The following is a 19522-nucleotide window of genomic DNA, read 5'->3' as shown; positions in this document are numbered from 1 at the left end:
ATGGTTTAATTTTCTTTGACTGACCAAATTTGGAAGTTTAGACTTTATAAAATGTTACCTTCTTGGTCCTGTCTGTCAGCGCGTTGTCAGTGTCCTCTATGTATTTTTCACAACATTAATAGCTATAAGGGCATACTTGCAGTATACTTGGAGTATCGCATGCGTTTGGAGCTCGTGTGAATTGCACGTATAAAATGGTGTTAAGGAACAACCGATCCATCAGGAAACGCCACATAGGTCGCTGCATTTCCCTGCACTTCGTGACATTTTTTCCTTTTGCGCGAAGAAGCCGTTCGCCCGAGATGTGTTAAAAGACAGCGGAGTGCATTAATGATTATTAGGCTGCCGGTATAATAATCCTCCTGGCGCCGGGTCTGAGTGAGTAATTTACTCTTTAAAATAAAATACTTTATTTTACTCATTTAAGACTGCTCTTATTAGGACACCCGACAAAATGGACAGTTTGGCATAATTTGTGTGTGTTATGGTTCGTTGAAGCCCGAAAGAGAACTCGATACTGACGCACATTTTTTCTGTGGGTTGTGTGTGTGTGTGTGTGTGTGTGTGTGTGTGTGTACTTTAGAGGAACGAGTGCATGCCGCCTTGCTCTTCTGATAGTCTGAGGAGCCACTCGTGTTGCTACTACTCTCCCGCGCCGCCATCTTTGTTTTGGGTCTGATGAATCGACGTGCATATTTTGCATCGACGTCATCGACGAAGTCAACGTGTTGTCCCAGCCCTAACACACACACAGACACACACACACACAGACACACACACACACACACACACACACACACACACACACACACACACACACACACACACACACACACACACACACACACACACACAGAGTATATATATATATATATATATATATATAAAATATAATTTCTATTAGCCAGTTTTATTTTGCTCAGAAAGCGACAAGGGGAGCAAAAATTACTTTTCCTACATAACATATATGTAGAATTTGAAATAGTTAATACATTATTTATGACTATGAATGTAATATTGAAAAATTATATCTAAAATAAATGTATATATTTGTGTGTATATATATATACATATATATATATCATTATAGTATTAAATATATTTATATTCCTAATAAATATTAATAATAAAATATTAATATTACAAAAAAAAATCCATTATTTTTCCTTCGATAAAGATGCAAAAAAAATATTTTGGCAAGACAATTTTTTAAATGTCTGCTGTTTTTTTGTTTTTTACCTAGATAACACTGCTGGGGTCGTGGCCCTGCGTAGTGGTTTTAAAAGGTGGTCTCAGGAGATCTACCACCTTCCAGTGGTGATTGAGGACGGTGGCCTCCAGACTTTGAGCAGTACCAGTACTCTCACCATCCGTGTGTGTGGCTGTGACACCGAGGGATCTTTATTAACATGCAGCGCTGAAGCCATTTTCCTCCCTGTGGGACTCAGTACTGGAGCCTTGATCGCTATTCTGGTGTGCATCGTCATACTGCTGGGTAAGCAAACATCCATCCATCCATCCATCATTATATATTTATATATATATATATATATATATATATATATATATATATATATATATATATATATATACAGGTCCTTCTCAAAAAATTAGCATATTGTGATAAAGTTAATTATTTTCCATAATGTAATGATAAAAATTAAACTTTCATATATTTTAGATTCATTGCACACCAACTGAAATATTTCAGGTCTTTTATTGTTTTAATACTGATGATTTTGGCATACAGCTCATGAAAACCCAAAATTCCTGTCTCACAAAATTAGCATATCATGAAAAGGGTCTCTAAACAAGCTATTAACCTAATCATCTGAATCAACTAATTAATTATAAACACCTGCAAAAGATTCCTGAGGCTTTTAAAAACTCCCAGCCTGTTTCATTACTCAAAACCGCAATCATGGGTAAGACTGCCGACCTGACTGCTGTCCAGAAGGCCATCATTGACACCCTCAAGCAAGAGGGTAAGACACAGAAAGAAATTTCTGAACAAATAGGCTGTTCCCAGAGTGCTGTATCAAGGCACCTCAGTGGGAAGTCTGTGGGAAGGAAAAAGTGTGGCAAAAAACGCTGCACAACGAGAAGAGGTGACCGGACCCTGAGGAAGATTGTGGAGAAGGACCGATTCCAGACCTTGGGGACCTGCGGAAGCAGTGGACTGAGTCTGGAGTAGAAACATCCAGAGCCACCGTGCACAGGCGTGTGCAGGAAATGGGCTACAGGTGCCGCATTCCCCAGGTCAAGCCACTTTTGAACCAGAAACAGCGGCAGAAGCGCCTGACCTGGGCTACAGAGAAGCAGCACTGGACTGTTGCTCAGTTTTGCATGTCATTCGGAAATCAAGGTGCCAGAGTCTGGAGGAAGACTGGGGAGAAGGAAATGCCAAAATGCCTGAAGTCCAGTGTCAAGTACCCACAGTCAGTGATGGTCTGGGGTGCCATGTCAGCTGCTGGTGTTGGTCCACTGTGTTTTATCAAGGGCAGGGCCAATGCAGCTAGCTATCAGGAGATTTGGAGCACTTCATGCTTCCATCTGCTGAAAAGCTTTATGGAGATGAAGATTTCATTTTTCAGCACGACCTGGCACCTGCTCACAGTGCCAAAACCACTGGCAAATGGTTTACTGACCATGGTATTACTGTGCTCAATTGGCCTGCCAACTCTCCTGACCTGAACCCCATAGAGAATCTGTGGGATATTGTGAAGAGAAAGTTGAGAGACGCAAGACCCAACACTCTGGATGAGCTTAAGGCCACTATCGAAGCATCCTGGGCCTCCATAACCCCTCAGCAGTGCCACAGGCTGATTGCCTCCATGCCATGCCGCATTGAAGCAGTCATTTCTGCAAAAGGATTCCCGACCAAGTATTGACTATTGTGTGCATAACTGAACATAATTATTTGAAGGTTGACTTTATTTTTTTGTATTAAAAACACTTCTTTTATTGGTCGGATGAAATATGCTAATTTTTTGAGACAGGAATTTTGGGTTTTCATGAGCTGTATGCCAAAATCATCAGTATTAAAACAATAAAACACCTGAAATATTTCAGTTGGTGTGCAATGAATCTAAAATATATGAAAGTTTAATTTTTATCATTACATTATGGAAAATAATGAACTTTATCACAATATGCTAATTTTTTGAGAAGGACCTGTATATATATATATATATATATATATATATATATATATATATATATATATATATATATATATATATATATATATATATATATATATATATTCTGTAGACTCCATATACCAGATGTAATCCCAGCTCAATATGGAGTGACAATGCATATTGCAAAGCAAAAGCTGCCAGGACCTTATTTTGAAAGATAACTAAAGGGACTGTGATAGTGTCCGTCTTAGCACAAGCACTTCTGAATCACTATATTTCCAAATAAATAAAAACAGTCATTATCAATTTTTTTTTATTGTAACACTAGCTTACATATTACACATACTGTACAGTATATACTATATACAGCCTACAAATAAAAAAAATAGGTGAAATAGAATGCATTAATTGACAATAAATCTAATATTCCACATTGCTTTCACATGACTTTACTGTGTTTGTCACATGACCTTGGCATTCAGTTATCATTTTGAAAATCATTTTGCAATTTGAATCCAATTTGGTGCAAATAATATTTGACTTGGATAAAAAAAATAAAAATAAAAAATGAGCCCAGAAATAGATTCTTCCTGTTTATCAGTCACCCAAATGGAAGATCATTTTGGCAGATGTTGTACTCTAGGTCATACAGAAAATCTGCATAATATGCACAGTATACATACTATACTCTATATACTGAGTAATGTAGTATTTCAAACATCATTATTTTTACAATACCATTTTGTGATGCTAGTGGTTTTAAATATTGCACACTTACATTGAACTTAGCCATGAAGCACATTCACAAATGATTTTATTTCTGTAATATGAAATATCTCAAAGTTTAATAAAGGAAAATACTGATTGGATCATGAAAAGTGCAAGAATGAGGCAGTTGGAGAGGAGATTTGAGAAATTCTTACATCAGTCGAAAAAATAAAGTGGTTATGATGTGGAGTTGTTGTTGTTTGTTACGTCTTTGAAATAACATCATTCAATCATGCACTTTAAAAAGTATATTTTCATTTTGATTTCATGAAGACTTCTTTCGCCTGGCTTAAGGCGCTTCTTGGACTCCCTTTTTTTAGATGCCGCTCCGAAACTCTGGGGTGGTTTAATTAAAACACACTTGTTAATTAAGTGCCTGTATATTGGCCATTCTAGACAGGTAAGGAGGAGGATAGTCTGATAAAGTGAATAAGCACGGCTTTAAATGAGCCTTGTCTTCGCCCATCAATGTCATAGTGAAAGCCCTAAATCTCTGAGTGTCATTAACATCAGATCGCATGCAGGCTGAATTACTCTCCATGTTAACTTAACCCCTGAGGTCTAGATGGGGAAATATCAGGAGTTATAAACCCAGTTCATTTGCATACAGGATGTGTGGGGGTGTTAGGGTGAGGAATGAAGTGGAGACTTTTATGGCCTCGTTTCCATGGTAATTTGTGTGGGCTGGCTGGTCATTAAGTAAGAGCGTGCTCAACAAAATGAGGTTAGCACTCGGATGTCCTCGAATGAACCTCAGACACAGATCTCACTGTAGCCTTTCAGTCGGAAATGATGTGTATGTCCACAGGACTGACACTTAAGCCTATACTTCAGGAAAATTCCAACACACAGACTATCTGCGAGCTGGACCGGAACGTGGACAGTTTGCGTGATATAAGTTTTGTCATCAGGACAGACTGCAAGGTCAAAGAAGTAGGCCTATATTTTGAAAGGATTGAACTTCCAGCTGTTCACTTCCAACGGTGAACGTGATTTCACCAAGTTTCACATGTTCCTGGATCAACATCTTTGTTGATCCTGGAACAACTTTCAGATCAACCAATACGCTTATTTCACGCAGCCGTTATTTTGAAATCGAAAGCGAGGCTCCGGTGGGAAGAAAACCGGAAGTGTCGCCTTTAATCAAAGGGGGGTCGCAAATGCGATGGCGTATTGTTGTGTTTAATGTAGAAATTAGTTATTCTAAAAATGTACATACATTTCTTTCATACTTTAGACTATATACAGTGAAAATCATTTATAATTTTTTTTTTTTTTGTTTGTTTTTTCAGAAAGTAAAAAAATAAGCAGGAACGAAATATATCTACATATCCTATATTGGATATTAACATCCAATAGAGTAAATCGCGGCAGCAGCTTCAGGTTGGTAGTCCAAGGCATTGTTGTTTATCTTTACTTCCGGGGTTCTTCCCACCGGAGCCTCGCTTTCGATTTCAAAATAACGGCTGCGTGAAATAAGCGTATTTGATTTGAGGGACAAGTTTACAGTTTAAGCTTAGAACCAGGGTTAAGGTGCTTCGACATCAGTAGTATTCACCTATCATTGCCCTCTGATTTAGGGAAAAGTTATGTAGGTTTTAAGGATAAGGACTACATTTTGGGACAGGAATGTAATTCCAGGATCAACAGAATATGTTGATCCAGGAACATGTCTAACTTGGCAAAATCACGGTGACCGCAGTGGAACATGGAAAATGAAGGATAACTGAGGTAATCTATACTCTGATAGATAGATTGATAGATGAATAGGAAGTCCAAAAGATCTGAATTTATTTGAAATAGAAATTATAACTGTCTTTACTGTAACATTTGATCAGTAAAATGCATCCTTGTTGAATAAAAGTGTCAATTGCTTTAAAAAAACGTACCCAAAACTTTTGAACAGTACTATCTATTTGAAAATCTGCTAAGGGGTAATAATAAAACAAGTTGTGTCACTATTAATTACATCAGGTTCTACATTTCCATGGGTTTAAAAAAAAGAAAGAAAAGTGTTATAAGACACGATAAAAAGTAACAACGTTGTGCATCAAAGCAACTCCTTTCCTGGTAAAAAAATAAAATAATAATTAACTTGATTTTCAGAAGTTAACGAATTTGCAAAAGCTGAATGTAACATGTGACAAGCCAAACATGTCTGACTCTGAGTAACATAATTTATTAATGCCATTATATTATAATGAATAACACAAAAAAAAAAAACATTTTGAAACGCTTCCAGCACGTTTTATAATTACCCAGAAAGCAAACATAGTGTACTTAGGCACGTTATCCGGTCTGTCATTGGTTGGAATATTAGAATTAAATGCATCGACGAAACACACTCATGGGCATCAATCACTTCACTGCATACTTGCCAGTTAAGAAATAAATAATTAATACCTTACGATCCATCATTTAAATATCAAGACATCGATGTCTGCCAAAAAATAATGTGCGCAATACACGGTAGTATTTACGAGAAGCAGTAGTCTAGCGAGCGCACACTCTTCCTGTTGATGAGCTCTAACATTTTGATTTGTTTAGATGTCACTATTTTCATTCCCATTCTCCTCTCTGCTATTTCAGCATTCATGCTTTCATCTCCTCTGTCTCCATCAAATTTCAACTCATTTCCTTTCCTTATCCCTCCACAATACACCTACAAAGGACACAAGGCTTTGCTTTCTTTTTTTTCAAAGTAGAGCAAATTAAGTTGAATCACAAAAGAAGAGGGTCCGACGAGACCTCAAACACAATTCAGGCCTTCCCGCAATAGCCATTATGGTTGAATGAAAACTGGAATTGCATTAACAGAAGGAGACATTTTAGAAGAAAATGATTGACCTTTTGCAGAGTTGATGAGTTATTTTTGACATTGACCATATTAAAGTCAACATGAAATCAAAAACTTCTTAATGCAAATCTTTTTGCTTGTATTCCAAATAAGAAGAAAAGGGTTGTTTTTGTAATATATTGCTCCACAAATGGCTTTTACTTTTCAGCTGACATCACAAATCATAAAGTTTAGAACTAGACAAGTTTAGAACTAGATGAGGTTGAGTAAATGATGACAGCATTTTCATTTTTGTTTGGACTATCCCTTTAATTGTTCCCACTGCATACACCACTTCCATTTGTAGAATGACCTTCAGTCCTAAAATACTGTGGTCTACCTGTCTATTTCATTAAGCTGATCTTCACACCATTTAGAAAAACAGTCAATCTATCTTTTATCATTACATGACAGCTTGTATTTAAGAGACTGCTGCAGCGCTCTAAAAACTGACCTGTCTCACAGACACCTCTCAGCAGCTCTCAGCATCACTGCGTCCTTGCTAAAGGTGCCAGCCAGGATCACAGACAGCGCAGAAAGAGAACACATTGTCGAGCTGGAGATAAGCCATTATCGGTGCTTCATTTGTCAGACTGACCCATTTCCCACTCCACGGATGCAGTCATGGCAGACAGAGCAAGAGATCAGCGTACCGAGGATGAGGGCTTATCAATCTCTAACTTATCTCCTGCATATGCCAGTCAAATCACAAACATTGACTCAGAAAATAGGCTACATGTCTGACAATGGTTGAGAATTACAATGCAAATATCTGTCACTTGGGGGCGCTGTCATCTCACAGACACTGATCTAGACTGTTAGACCATATATAGACAACCTTGTTATTTGTTTTATAGCAATTTCCTCTAATTTGATGCATACTAATAAACATAGTACATGTGTTAACGTATGTACTTAGAAACCTCCTGAACGTATAAGAAATACAGATCTCCATTACAGAACAGTGTGAGACACAGTTTGTATGTCGTGATCATGGCTATCTATCTATCTATCTATCTATCTATCTATCTATCTATCTATCTATCTATCTATCTATCTATCTATCTATCTATCTATCTATCTATCTATCTATCATCATCATCATCATTTTGTTCTGTCTATCTATAGTTGATGATTGTCTATGGCCAGTCAATATAAAATGAATAATAAAGCGCGAGGACTGGGTTCTGAAATAGTCACACATGATGGGTGAGAGAGTCCATCAGATGGAGGGCACACATTACTGCTGCAGCTTTCATTACGTCTTTAAATGATGACTGCAGTCAGGAGCCGTTTGCCAATCATGGAAAACTCTGACAAATGAGGGGGTTGTCGCCTTGATTAAATGAGGAAGAGTGTTTCCACTGGCCTCTGCCTGTCTAACTCCCTGATTGTACAGACAGCATAACGAGAACGATTTGAATGAATGGGAGAAATCACAACACTCAATATGGAGGCTATAGGAACAGAAGACTCGCCTTCTAATTATTATAAGCTAATAGCCTGTTTGTTTTTCCCCCTGTCACATACATATTGGCTTGACCTAGCCTTAGAGCCAATATGCATGAGCTAAATAACTCAAATGTATGATTCATCATTGTTTTCAGATTTTATTTGCTGATTTGTGCATATTTTTCTAAAGATGCAGACACATTTACCGCTGTTCGTCAATTTAACACAAAATCAAGTAGGAATCCATGTGATTGGGAATTTTACCCAAGGTCGAATGATTCCCCCTTGCAGATCTGGGGCCCTATTTTAACAATCTAAGCGCATGGTCAAAAATGCATGGCACAAATTCACTTAGGGCGTGTCTGAATCCACTTTTGCTAGTTTAAACGGAAAAAATCGGCACGCGCAGCACATGGTCTAAAAGGGTTGTCCCTGTTCTCTTAATGAGTAATTGGTGTGTTTTGGGCGTAATGTTCTATAAACCAATCAGAGTGTAATTTCCTATTCCCTTTAAAAGCCAGTTGCGCACACGCCATGGCAGATTGCTATTTACATGGTGGAATTTGCAAGCGGTGTGTGTGTGTGAGTAATAAGCAGAGTGTGCGCGCGTTGTGGATCCGCCTAGGCGCATATTACTAATGCACCCTTTAAAGCTGCATTCCGTAACTTTTTTTGGGTTAAAAATGATCCAAAATAATGTTTTGAGCAAATACATAACCAGCCAGTGTTCAAAACTGTCTGTTTGCCTTAGCTTGATTCAATGAACGGTATAGCCTGTAATAAATGTTTTTAATTCCAGTGGTACTGGTGGATGTCCGCGGAAAATTTGAGCATGTCTTTGCGTCATTACGTCACATTTGTACATATAAAGAAGATGTCTCGGCTAGTAGGCTATGTTGCGTGTGAGGATGTTGGGGGTGGAGATTTATAGCCTTTTCTCAAAGCACTTGATATAATTAAACTTATCAATTTGATGGCAGATCCAGAAAGGTTCAAACGACAATCACCAGTGACAACTGGAGATTCACCTGTTGTAAAATGCAAAAGACTTTGGGCTTCGGAGTGGTTACAGAAAAAAATTAGACTGCAACCGGGCCCATGCGAAAATAAGGATAAATATCAGAAGGGCATTAAATGCAGTCACGCAGTGCTGATGTTGTTAACATTAACAATTTGAGAACAAAATATAATTTGCACGGTTTGATGTGATATGATAAGCGATTGTTAGATTTAATCAGCGCGATTTACTGCAATGCTTATTTCCCTTAGTTGGTCAAAACAAAAGTGAATGTTACTTACTTGTTCAGATGACATTTTCAGGTGAAAAATCTTATGTTGGTCATACTTCCAAAAAGTAGAATCTGTGCGGTGGAACCGGCGCGGTGACTGACAACCGCACATTCTCCTCAAAACATTTAATTCATCCGCGCAGTGCGGTGCCGAGGCACAACGCACGCTAAGTTGATAATTCCCTGAATAACTGCAATTGCCGATTTCGAACAGAGATGGTGACAAAGAGGAAAAACTATGGACTGCAGCTTTAAATAAATAAAAAAAATACTGCGCCTCTATTTCATTTGCCTCAAAATAGCCAACAATGCGCCTTTGCTATTTAAACAACGTGGCACAGGACGTGAAAATGAAAACTGCATCAGGCTGAAACTAGCAAAAAACACTTGCGTCTTGCCTGGCGCAGCATTGCAGCGGGTTATAGGGTTCGTGGTAACGGAGGCCAGATCACGTAAACCTCACTCCCCTGATCTCAAGAGGCGCACTAGCGACTGATGTTAGAGACTGCGGTCTTTAGTGTCCTTGTTAGCACGCCTGCCTCCCATGCTGGAGACCCCATTTGAGTCCCGCTCATTGCTGGGCGAGTAGGACTGTAGGGGTTACATACAGGGGTTACACAGTGAGTGTGTGTATATATATATATATATATATATATATATATATAAACTAGAGGTGGGCATAGATTAATTTTTTTAATCTAGATTAATCTCACTGGAATCTTGGAATTAATCTAGATTAAAATGGCTCATTTGAATTCTGCCAAAGGCATTCAGAATATGTGTGCTACCCAAATAATGACTAAAAGTAAGTCTTTGATAATAGTTCGCCTCGCTTAGGGATGTGAATTTCTGCCAAAAATGCCATTCGACAATAGAGGAGCAAAAGTCGAATATCGGTCAAATTTTTTTATGAAATAATGAAATAAAACGCACAATTACAATGACAGAAAGGGAGGCCAATTTCATCTTTAGCGATTTGTCATCAAACAAACTGTTTATTAATTGAACAAGTAACATGTTTTCGTCGTTTTTTTTAACATTGTAGGCTAATTGGAAGAAGAAAAAAACAATAAGCACGACGTAGCTACAGTCCGTTTTTGCATCGCCAAACCAGATGCTCGTTAGATCAAAAAATAATGTCATATGTCATAATGATTTTATGTGAACCTGCCTTTACCGGCAATAGCCTCCTCCTTTTTAAACAAATTAGTTTCAATCAATGTAAACTATTCGTGTGACTATTCCCCTGGGCAATACACACACATTACCGCGGGATGGCGGGTGTTCATTTCATAAACTGAACACAATGGTAGCTTATTTATTTTGTAGCCTATAAATTAATGTATATGTCCAACGGATAATGTCATACTTTTTAGTAGTGCTATCGTGGTGTAATAATCTTATTGGTTGTAAAATGTATTACCTGAATGAAATGAAATCGAATGTATCGTCCTGTGGAATCATTCATTCACAGACAGCTTACGAAGATGTTCAATTAATAAAGATCTTCATCGCTGGCAAAAATATGATGCATTTGCAGATTTGCTGAACTGAACAGAACTGATTCGCGAACCGATTTAGACAGATCTGCCAACTTGTTTGATGAAGTCTTGACCCAAACAGTGTTGGACAGAATTGACCCAAAAGAGTGATTCATTTGTAAATTGATCATCGCTCATGCCCATAAAAAAGATACAGCGCGCTTGGAATAAACTCATTTAACAAAATGTAAAGTAACGAGAGGAACGATCAACGTAACATTTAAAAGTATACACCTTGTGTCCATGACAGGAAAATACCCTGCTGCGCGATTTGCGCGAAAATATAACGATATTCGAAAAAGCTATTTTATGATCCCAACCCAACTTTGAGAATAGATTAACGGCGATATTTTTTTTAATCGACCGATAAGAGTCTCACGTTAACGCAGCACGTTAACGCCTATAACGGCCCACCACTAATATAAACTCACCTAAATGATTATTAGGAATACCTGTTCAATTTTTCATTAATCCAATTATCTAATCAACCAATCACATGGCAGTTGCTTCAATGCATTTAGGGGTGTGTTCCTGGTCAAGACAATCTCCTGAACTCCAAACTGAATATCAGAATGGGAAAGAAAGGTGATTTAAGCAATTTTGAGCGTGGCATGGTTTTTGGTGCCAGACGGGCCGGTCTGAGTATTTCACAATCTGCTCAGTTACTGGAATTTTCACGCACAACCATTTCTAGGGTTTACAAAGAATGGTGTGAAAAGGGAAAAACATCCAGTATGTGGCAGTCCTGTGGGCGAAAATGCCTTGTTGATGTCAAAGGAGAATGGGCCGACTGATTCAAGATGATAGAAGAGCAACTTTGACTGAAATAACCACTCATTACAACAGAGGTATGCAGCAAAGCATTTGTGAAGCCACAACACCCACAACCTTGAGGCGGATGGGCTACAACAGCAGAAGACCCCACCGGGTACCACTCATCTCCACTACAAATAGGAAAAAGAGGCTACAATTTGCAAGGGCTCACCAAAATTGGACAGTTGAAGACTGGAAAAATGTTGCCTGGTCTGATGAGACTCGATTTCTGTTGAGACATTCAGATGGTAGAGTCAGAATTTGGCGTACACAGAATGAGAACATGGATCCATCATGCCTTGTTACCACTGTGCAGGCTGGTGGTGGTGGTGTAATGGTGTGAGGGGTGTTTTCTTGGCACACTTTAGGCCCCTTAGTGCCAATTGGGCATCGTTTAAATGCCACGGCCTACCTAAACATTGTTTCTGACCATGTCCATCCCTTTATGGCTCAACCCAATACAGCATCTTTGGGATGTGGTGGAACGGGAGCTTCGTGCCCTGGATGTGCATCCCACAAATCTCCATCAACTGCAAGATGCTATCCTATCCTATCAATTTCTTAAGAATGCCTTTCAGCACCTTCTTGAATCAATGCCATGTAGAATTAAGGCAGTTCTGAAGGCGAAAGGGGGTCAAATACATTATTAGTACGGTGTTCCTAATAATCCTTTAGGTGAGTGTATATACAGTATATACACACTCACTGGCCACTTTATAAGGTATACTGTTTAACTGCTCGTTAATGTACCTATTTAATTAGCCAATCACATGGCAGGAACTTATTGTATTTAGGCACGTAGACATGGTCAAGATGATCTGCTGAAGTTCAAACTGAGCATTAGAATGGGCAAGAAAGGTGGTTTAACAGACTTTGAATGTGCCGTGGTTGTTGGTGCCAGAAGGGCTGGTCTCAAGTAGCTGTTCTTGAGTATTTCAGAAACTATTGATCTACTGGGGTTTTCTACTTTTTACTGTGTGTAAAATGTGTGTAAACAGACACACAACAGATTTGTTTCACACAACAAATCTGGAGCAACTGCATAATGGTATCATATCATTATGGATATATCTCCACCTTGTTGAATATATGCCAAAAATAAAATAAAAATACACAAAATAGCTCCCAGAAGGAGTTGCTGAAATCCTGTTGACATATTTCCTATTTTGATTCCAGGAAGGAAAAGCTTTTTTTTTATAAATATCCGCAATTATAAAATTGTATTTGTATATATATATATATTTGTATTTGTATATTTGTATATATATATATATATATATATATATATATATATATATATATATATATATATATATATATATATGTATTTGTATATATATTTAATTTAAGTATAAAACCAGTATAAGAAAAAGAAAAGATGATTTATGCAGTATAGATAGATAGTTGTCATGCTTCGTCTGTGTGAGGCACGTCCAGGAAGACAACGGATAACAATCAAACTCCTTTTATTATTTATGAACAAGACACGTACCAAAAATAGCAAGCAATAAAGACGTAGAACCGACCAGAGGGTTGTTCCATAAACCAAGATTAGAGTATAAGCCAGGCTTATTTCGGTTAGTCAGGCTTATTTTTGGTAGATTCGGTTTCATAAACTTAAAAAAGTTCAAACTTAGTTACCCCGGCAACTTATGCTGGCAAATTAACCTGGTCCAGGGCAGGCTAACTGTAAGGCTAAGTCTGAGTTCAGGCTTAACGAGCATACCATTTATAATCACCTGCTGGTATTTCGATGTCATTTTATTTTACTTAACCACTATTAATAAATAAAAAAATTTAAATAAATAAATAAAGACGGAAATGTACTTTACTAATAAATGTAAGAAATTATAAGGTATAAATACACTAAGAAATGTTCAAAACTTGTGTGTTTAATTGGTGAGTTTGGTTAATGAGTTTGGTAATTAATTAATTAAAAGTATATAAATAGGGAGCTGAACTCGTTTCCAAACTTAACCATGGCGTGTCCTTTCATAGATGAGGTGGTGGATGAGGGGGCTATAGTCTTGCGGAGGACATTTCAAAGAGAGAGAACTTTCAGAGACAGGTCAGACCCATTGGCTTTTAATGACAGCTACCTGTATGAGCGATATGGGTTCTCAAGAGATGGGATTGCATATATTTGTAGATTACTAAGCCCATACATTGCAAATAATACACGCCACAACAGAGCGCTCACAGTCCCACAGACGGTGTGCATTGCACTTCGCTTTTTTGCCAGTGGAACATTTTTGTACACAGTTGGAGATGCAGAGAATATCAGCAAAGCATCAGTTTGCCGTTCTGTACTAACTGTGTACCTTTCTTTAAAAAGACTACTCAATGTGTTCATCACATTCCCTGGCAACAAAGCTATTCGTACCATTAAACATGCCTTTCATGGAATAGCTATGAAGTTCAAATATCTATAAAACATGGAAATATTTCTTGACTGTTGATTTTACATGGGACATATTTAAAACAAACAAATAATTTTCCTAGGTTTCCCAAATGTTATCGGTGCATTGGACTGCACCAGTGTGCGTATTAAGTGTCCGTCTGGTCCACATGAAGCGGACTTTGTGAATAGGAAATCAGTACACAGCATTAATGTACAGGTATGATCCCACTGAGTTGATATTGAAGGCTATGCTCTAGCACTGAGTGTTCTGTACTAAGCTGAGCACCAGTGTTTAGTTCATTGCAATTAAAATGTAGTGACCTACAGGTTTAATTTATTTTAGATAAGTGATGCAGATTGCATCATCACAAATGTAGAGGCCAAATGGCCAGGCTCTGTGCATGACTCCAGAATCTTTGGAGCCTCATCTCTCTACCAGCAACTAGCAAGAGGTATGCTAGTAATCACTTAATCGCAAAAAGTCCTAAAAAAAAAAGAAAAAAAAACTACATTATATATCTATATATATATATATATTCATTCTGTCTATGCAGGACAATTCTCAGGAGTTTTGCTGGGAGACAAGGGATACCCATGCCTGCCTTACCTCTTGACTCCCTATCAGGAGCCCCAGACAGAGGCACAGCACCGCTACAACATTGCCCATGCACGCACAAGAGGTCGTATTGAGATGGCATTTGGGCTGATAAAGTCAAGGTTTCAGTGCCTGAAGCACCTCAGAGGGACTCCACCTAGGGCGTGTGACATTGTAGTTGCTTGTGTAGTGCTCCATAACATTGCTTGTCTGAGGAGAGAGAGGCAACCAATGATGGTTCAAGAGGAAGACTGGGGCAATGAAGCAGTATTGGAAGAAAACGATACAGGCAGACTTATATGAGACACATATGCAAATAATTATTTTGCTTAATATGGTCTAAACCATGTGTAGCCTTTAAAATTTTCCACTGGCCCCTCAACTTTCTCCTTAGTTGAACTAAACACACAGAAGTCAAAGTATTTAATGTAATTTGTCTTTATTCAGAGTGAATCTGCCTGTTAGGGGTGAAAACACAAATAAATGTTGTGGGAAGTGATCAAAAAGTTAATTTTTTTTTTTTTTTTAAATGGTAGTTCTACTTGCATTTTTCTGTAGCTGTTGAATTTCCAGCTCCAACTTCCTCATCTTCAGTTTTTTTATACTGGATGTCGATACCAATCGCTTCCATTTGTATAAGGACGTTGCGTTTATACACTCCTTTTATGTTTTCTGGGTTCTGTAGCAACATAGATTTAAGTTATTTCATTGAATACTCTTGTCACATTGTTTTCATTTCTTAATACTCACTTTGTCACATGTGGTCCCAGACTGAGAGGGCTCTAGAACAGTGTCAGCATCCTGAAATCAGATTATGATCATTTTATCACACAAGTACACTTTTTAATATTCAATACAGTATAGCATGGAACCTGTGAGTACCTCAGGCCTCCTTGAACATACAGACACAGTCTCCTTATCCTCCTCAACTGATGGGCCTTCTCCCTGTGACCACTGATTAAACTCAGTTAAACTCATTAGCTTACATGACTGATTTAAAAGGTCTCATACTCACAGGCAACATGATGTCTGGTGGATCCATAAAGCATACAGAATCTTGATAGAATTTTTTTTATATTTTTGTACCAAAATGCACCATTACAGTAGCACAAGTACCTCTACATGACATTACTGCTATGATGTACTTACGCTTACAATGCCTAAGGAAGGAGGAAATCAGTTAGTCAGGAAGGAATAATGACAATAAAACACACACACACCTTTTATATACTCACTCCTTATACTATGTGATATGATTTTAGGTGATACCGCTGTATTGCCTTTTTTGGTGATGACATCTTTAAATTCTTCATATGTTTCCAATAGCAAATGCTGTTCCGTTGCGGTGAACATCGCTGTTCTATCTTTTCCTATTGTTGCCATGGTAGCCCACAGTAAATCGATTGACCCATGCTCGACTTCTCAGGACTTTTAAACAATGGCATGCACGCGCAATTATCTAGACTATTTAAACCTGACTCAAATTAGTAAGATCACATGATCCTCAACTTACTGTTATGGAATCAATTTAAGTGCGGATGTTTAGCTCGGCTCATTCAAGTCAGGTTTTGGACTTTAATCCCCACTTTTCTAAGCGGCTTTTATGAAACAACCCTCAGGAAGAACTGAAACTAGGGAGACTATACACAGACAAATTAGGAGATTATGTGGCAACAGGTGCACACGGTGAGTGATGACTGATGAGGATGATGACAGGTGAAACTGATTAACAAGAAAACACATAGTGCACAAACACAGAGGGCAAAACACAGTCCAAGACAGTTGTCACAGTGACAAGTTGATCTCAAACCTGACAGTCAAATTGTATATAAAAATATATATATATATATATATATTTTTTTTTTAAGTAAAAAAATCTGTAAAAGATAAAAAAAAAAGATTACTAAGAATGCACTATTATTTGTTACCTCAAACCTGACAGTCAGAAACTAAAATCCACATGATTTCAATTTCAGGGGAGCTTTAGAGACCTTGTTGTATCACATTCTGAAAGCATCCTGGTGATATATTTTATTTTTTGTTCTGCTTGTGTGTTTCCTGCAGTGATCGTGGTACTCTACGTGGGGGTTCGGCGGCAGAAGAAGAAAGAGACTCTTATGACATCCAAAGAGGACATCCGTGACAACGTCATCCATTACGACGATGAAGGAGGAGGCGAGGAGGACACGCACGCCTTCGACATGGGCACCCTCCGCAACCCCAAAGTCATCAAGGAAAATCTGTTTCGCCGAGACGTTAAACCAGAGTTGGGTTTGTGTCCACAGCGGCCAATAGCCTCTCAGAACAGCGCTGACATCAGCAACTTCATCAGTCAGCGGCTGCAAGAGCACGATGGTGACACTTCTGCCCCGCCATACGACTCGCTGGCCACATACGCCTACGAGGGCGAGGGCTCGGTGGCCGAGAGTTTAAGCTCTATAGAGTCTGTAAAGGGTGAAACAGAGGAGGACTACGATTACCTCAACGAGTGGGGGCCTCGCTTCAAAACCCTCGCAGGGATATTTGGAGAAAGATCAGAGAGCCAATCAGATGTAACATCCAGCACCGCCACTGAAAACAAACACTGATGTTTTTTTTTGTTTTTTGTTTTTGCTTTGCTTTGAAACAAACGTAGATGTGTGTTTAACTCTGACTTTTCTTTTTACATGATTCCATTGTATTATTTTGTAGTGGTTCTTTTTGACCATTTTCTTTTTTAGTTTGCCTTGATTTCACACTCAAAACAAGAGAGGATAAAGCAAGCCAGAATAAAATTCAGCCGTCGGGTTATCTGTAAATGAACGTTGGAGGTATTTTGGTCGTATTTATTCAGCTTTGCTTTTCACAAAAAAAAAAACAAGAAAAAAAAAAAAACACATAGAAGATGCAAATTTTTCTGACATCCTTAAAAAGTGCCTCAATGGAGTTGGTTTGTTATTCTTCTTTTTATGGTTTAGCTTTGTTTTGTCACCCTTCTTAAGGATGAGTGGCGTCCTTCCCGAAGCTGACCCTAATTCCAAGCTTCGTTGGAGGGAGTTTTGAGGAGGAATTGTCTACACGGGCCTCATTTGGCCAAAGATGTTTGTTGAATGTTATTTATGATTCTATTTATTTATTTGTGAGGCTGTTGAGACGGGTTGTAACGTTTTGTTATGTATTTATCTATTTATCATGATTTCAAATCGAATATGGATTTCTTATTTTTTTGAAGACACAAGGATTTTCATAATTATTTTCTCCTCACGAGGACATGGACGTTGTAGTCCCAAGAGGAACTTGTATAGACTTGTTGTAAAAAAATCTACTTTAGGGCTAAACATGAGCTATTACAGTTGAGTCCTGTAATAAACACAGTTTTCTTAAATAAACACCACACTTGAAAAAAAAAAAAAAAGCATATTTCAACTGCTTAAACATATTCTGGGTTTGTGTCGAATCCAAAGATCCAAAAGACAACAACTTGTCCCCAATGCCTGCATTTCTAAATCCCAAACTATATGTCTGATTTTGCTTGAGATACGGTGATATAACAGACAGAACCGAGAGAGACTGCTGAAAATGAGATGGGTTATCAAATATACTCTTTGATCTTATAATGGTGTCCACTGAGTCGAAAGGAGATTTTTTGAATCACACACTGCCAATCAATGAAAGAAGGCTGCATAAGGCAAACACACACACACACACATGCACACACACACACACACACACACACACACACACACACACACACACACACACACACACACACACACACATACATGGACATCATATCACTGTTAGCACATCAGTCTCTGTGCAATACAACCATGATGAGTCCATAGATAGTTTTCTAGCATTAGAATAGAGAAACTTTATTAGATGAACAAGCAATCAATCACTATACAAACAACTGTCTTTCACAGAAATAGTAGACAAGAGATGGATACCATAGTAAACATATTTTGGTTATTCATCCACTGGGAAATTAATTTATTTGGTAGTAGAGCTAATTAAAAATGTGCTCATGATATACCGTTCTATATCAGTTATTCATGTGACATGAACTCAGACTGCTGTGAAACCAAACCAAACATCATCATGCAGGCATCTCAATGGAGAACCTCTCTACCTGTTGCATTTGTATTACTTTGTTTGTCTTGGGGCATGATCTAGGCTAGGAAACTCTATGAATATGCAAATGCGACTGTCATTACTAATTTGCTTAATGACTCTCTCCATAGGAAAGTCGGACGGTGATAAAATCTGCTGATCTTTGCAGTGAGCTCTGGAGCTCATTAAACAGCAGGAATCCACAATTGCTGGAAACACTTAGGATGTTGTGGGCAGATAACGTACACTAAGTTTATGCACAAAGAAAGACATTTAATCATTTAACAGACACTTTTATCCAAAATGATTTATAAATGAGGAAAAGCACCATGAATGCATGTATCATACTGAAAATAATATATTTATTGCACATCTAATGATTGGAAACAAATGAGTTTCAGAGAAGAGTGAATATCTGATACAGTGCTTATTTCTTGTTAGAGATCAAATTTTAAGTTTGAAAATAATAATAATAAAAAATAGTATTATTTTTTACTTGGTTTACATATTACACACACACACATATGTATATATATATATATATATATATATATTTTTTTTTTTTTTGGTTTTCCTGTGCAAATAAAAAAAT

General features: G+C 37.9%; 1 protein-coding gene and 1 long non-coding RNA gene across 2 annotated transcripts in view; one reads left to right on the top strand and one right to left on the bottom strand.

Annotated features, from left to right (window-relative positions):
* The window catches only part of LOC143741137 (cadherin-12-like), a 180274-nt gene extending 162226 nt beyond the window's left edge, over positions 1-18048 (top strand). Inside the window, exons 11-12 of the mRNA XM_077233523.1 lie at positions 1244-1495; positions 16903-18048. Of these exons, the coding sequence (XP_077089638.1) occupies positions 1244-1495; positions 16903-17426 (776 nt within the window). The 3' untranslated portion in view covers positions 17427-18048. The remainder of the gene's footprint in view (positions 1-1243; positions 1496-16902) is intronic.
* LOC143741184 (uncharacterized) lies at positions 15491-15843 on the bottom strand. Its single transcript, XR_013204953.1, has 3 exons — positions 15721-15843; positions 15589-15639; positions 15491-15517 (listed from the first exon to the last, which is right to left on the bottom strand). It is a non-coding gene; the product is annotated as an uncharacterized LOC143741184 (long non-coding RNA).
* Positions 18049-19522: the final 1474 nt, after the last annotated feature.

This window comes from Siphateles boraxobius, unplaced genomic scaffold, assembly GCF_051911475.1.
Source record: "Siphateles boraxobius isolate OS27281-9 unplaced genomic scaffold, OSU_SipBor_1 1, whole genome shotgun sequence".
NCBI classification, from domain to species: Eukaryota; Metazoa; Chordata; class Actinopteri; order Cypriniformes; family Leuciscidae; genus Siphateles; species Siphateles boraxobius.
The sequence above is the reverse complement of the archived record's forward strand: the minus strand, read 5'-3'. Positions and strand labels throughout refer to the sequence as shown.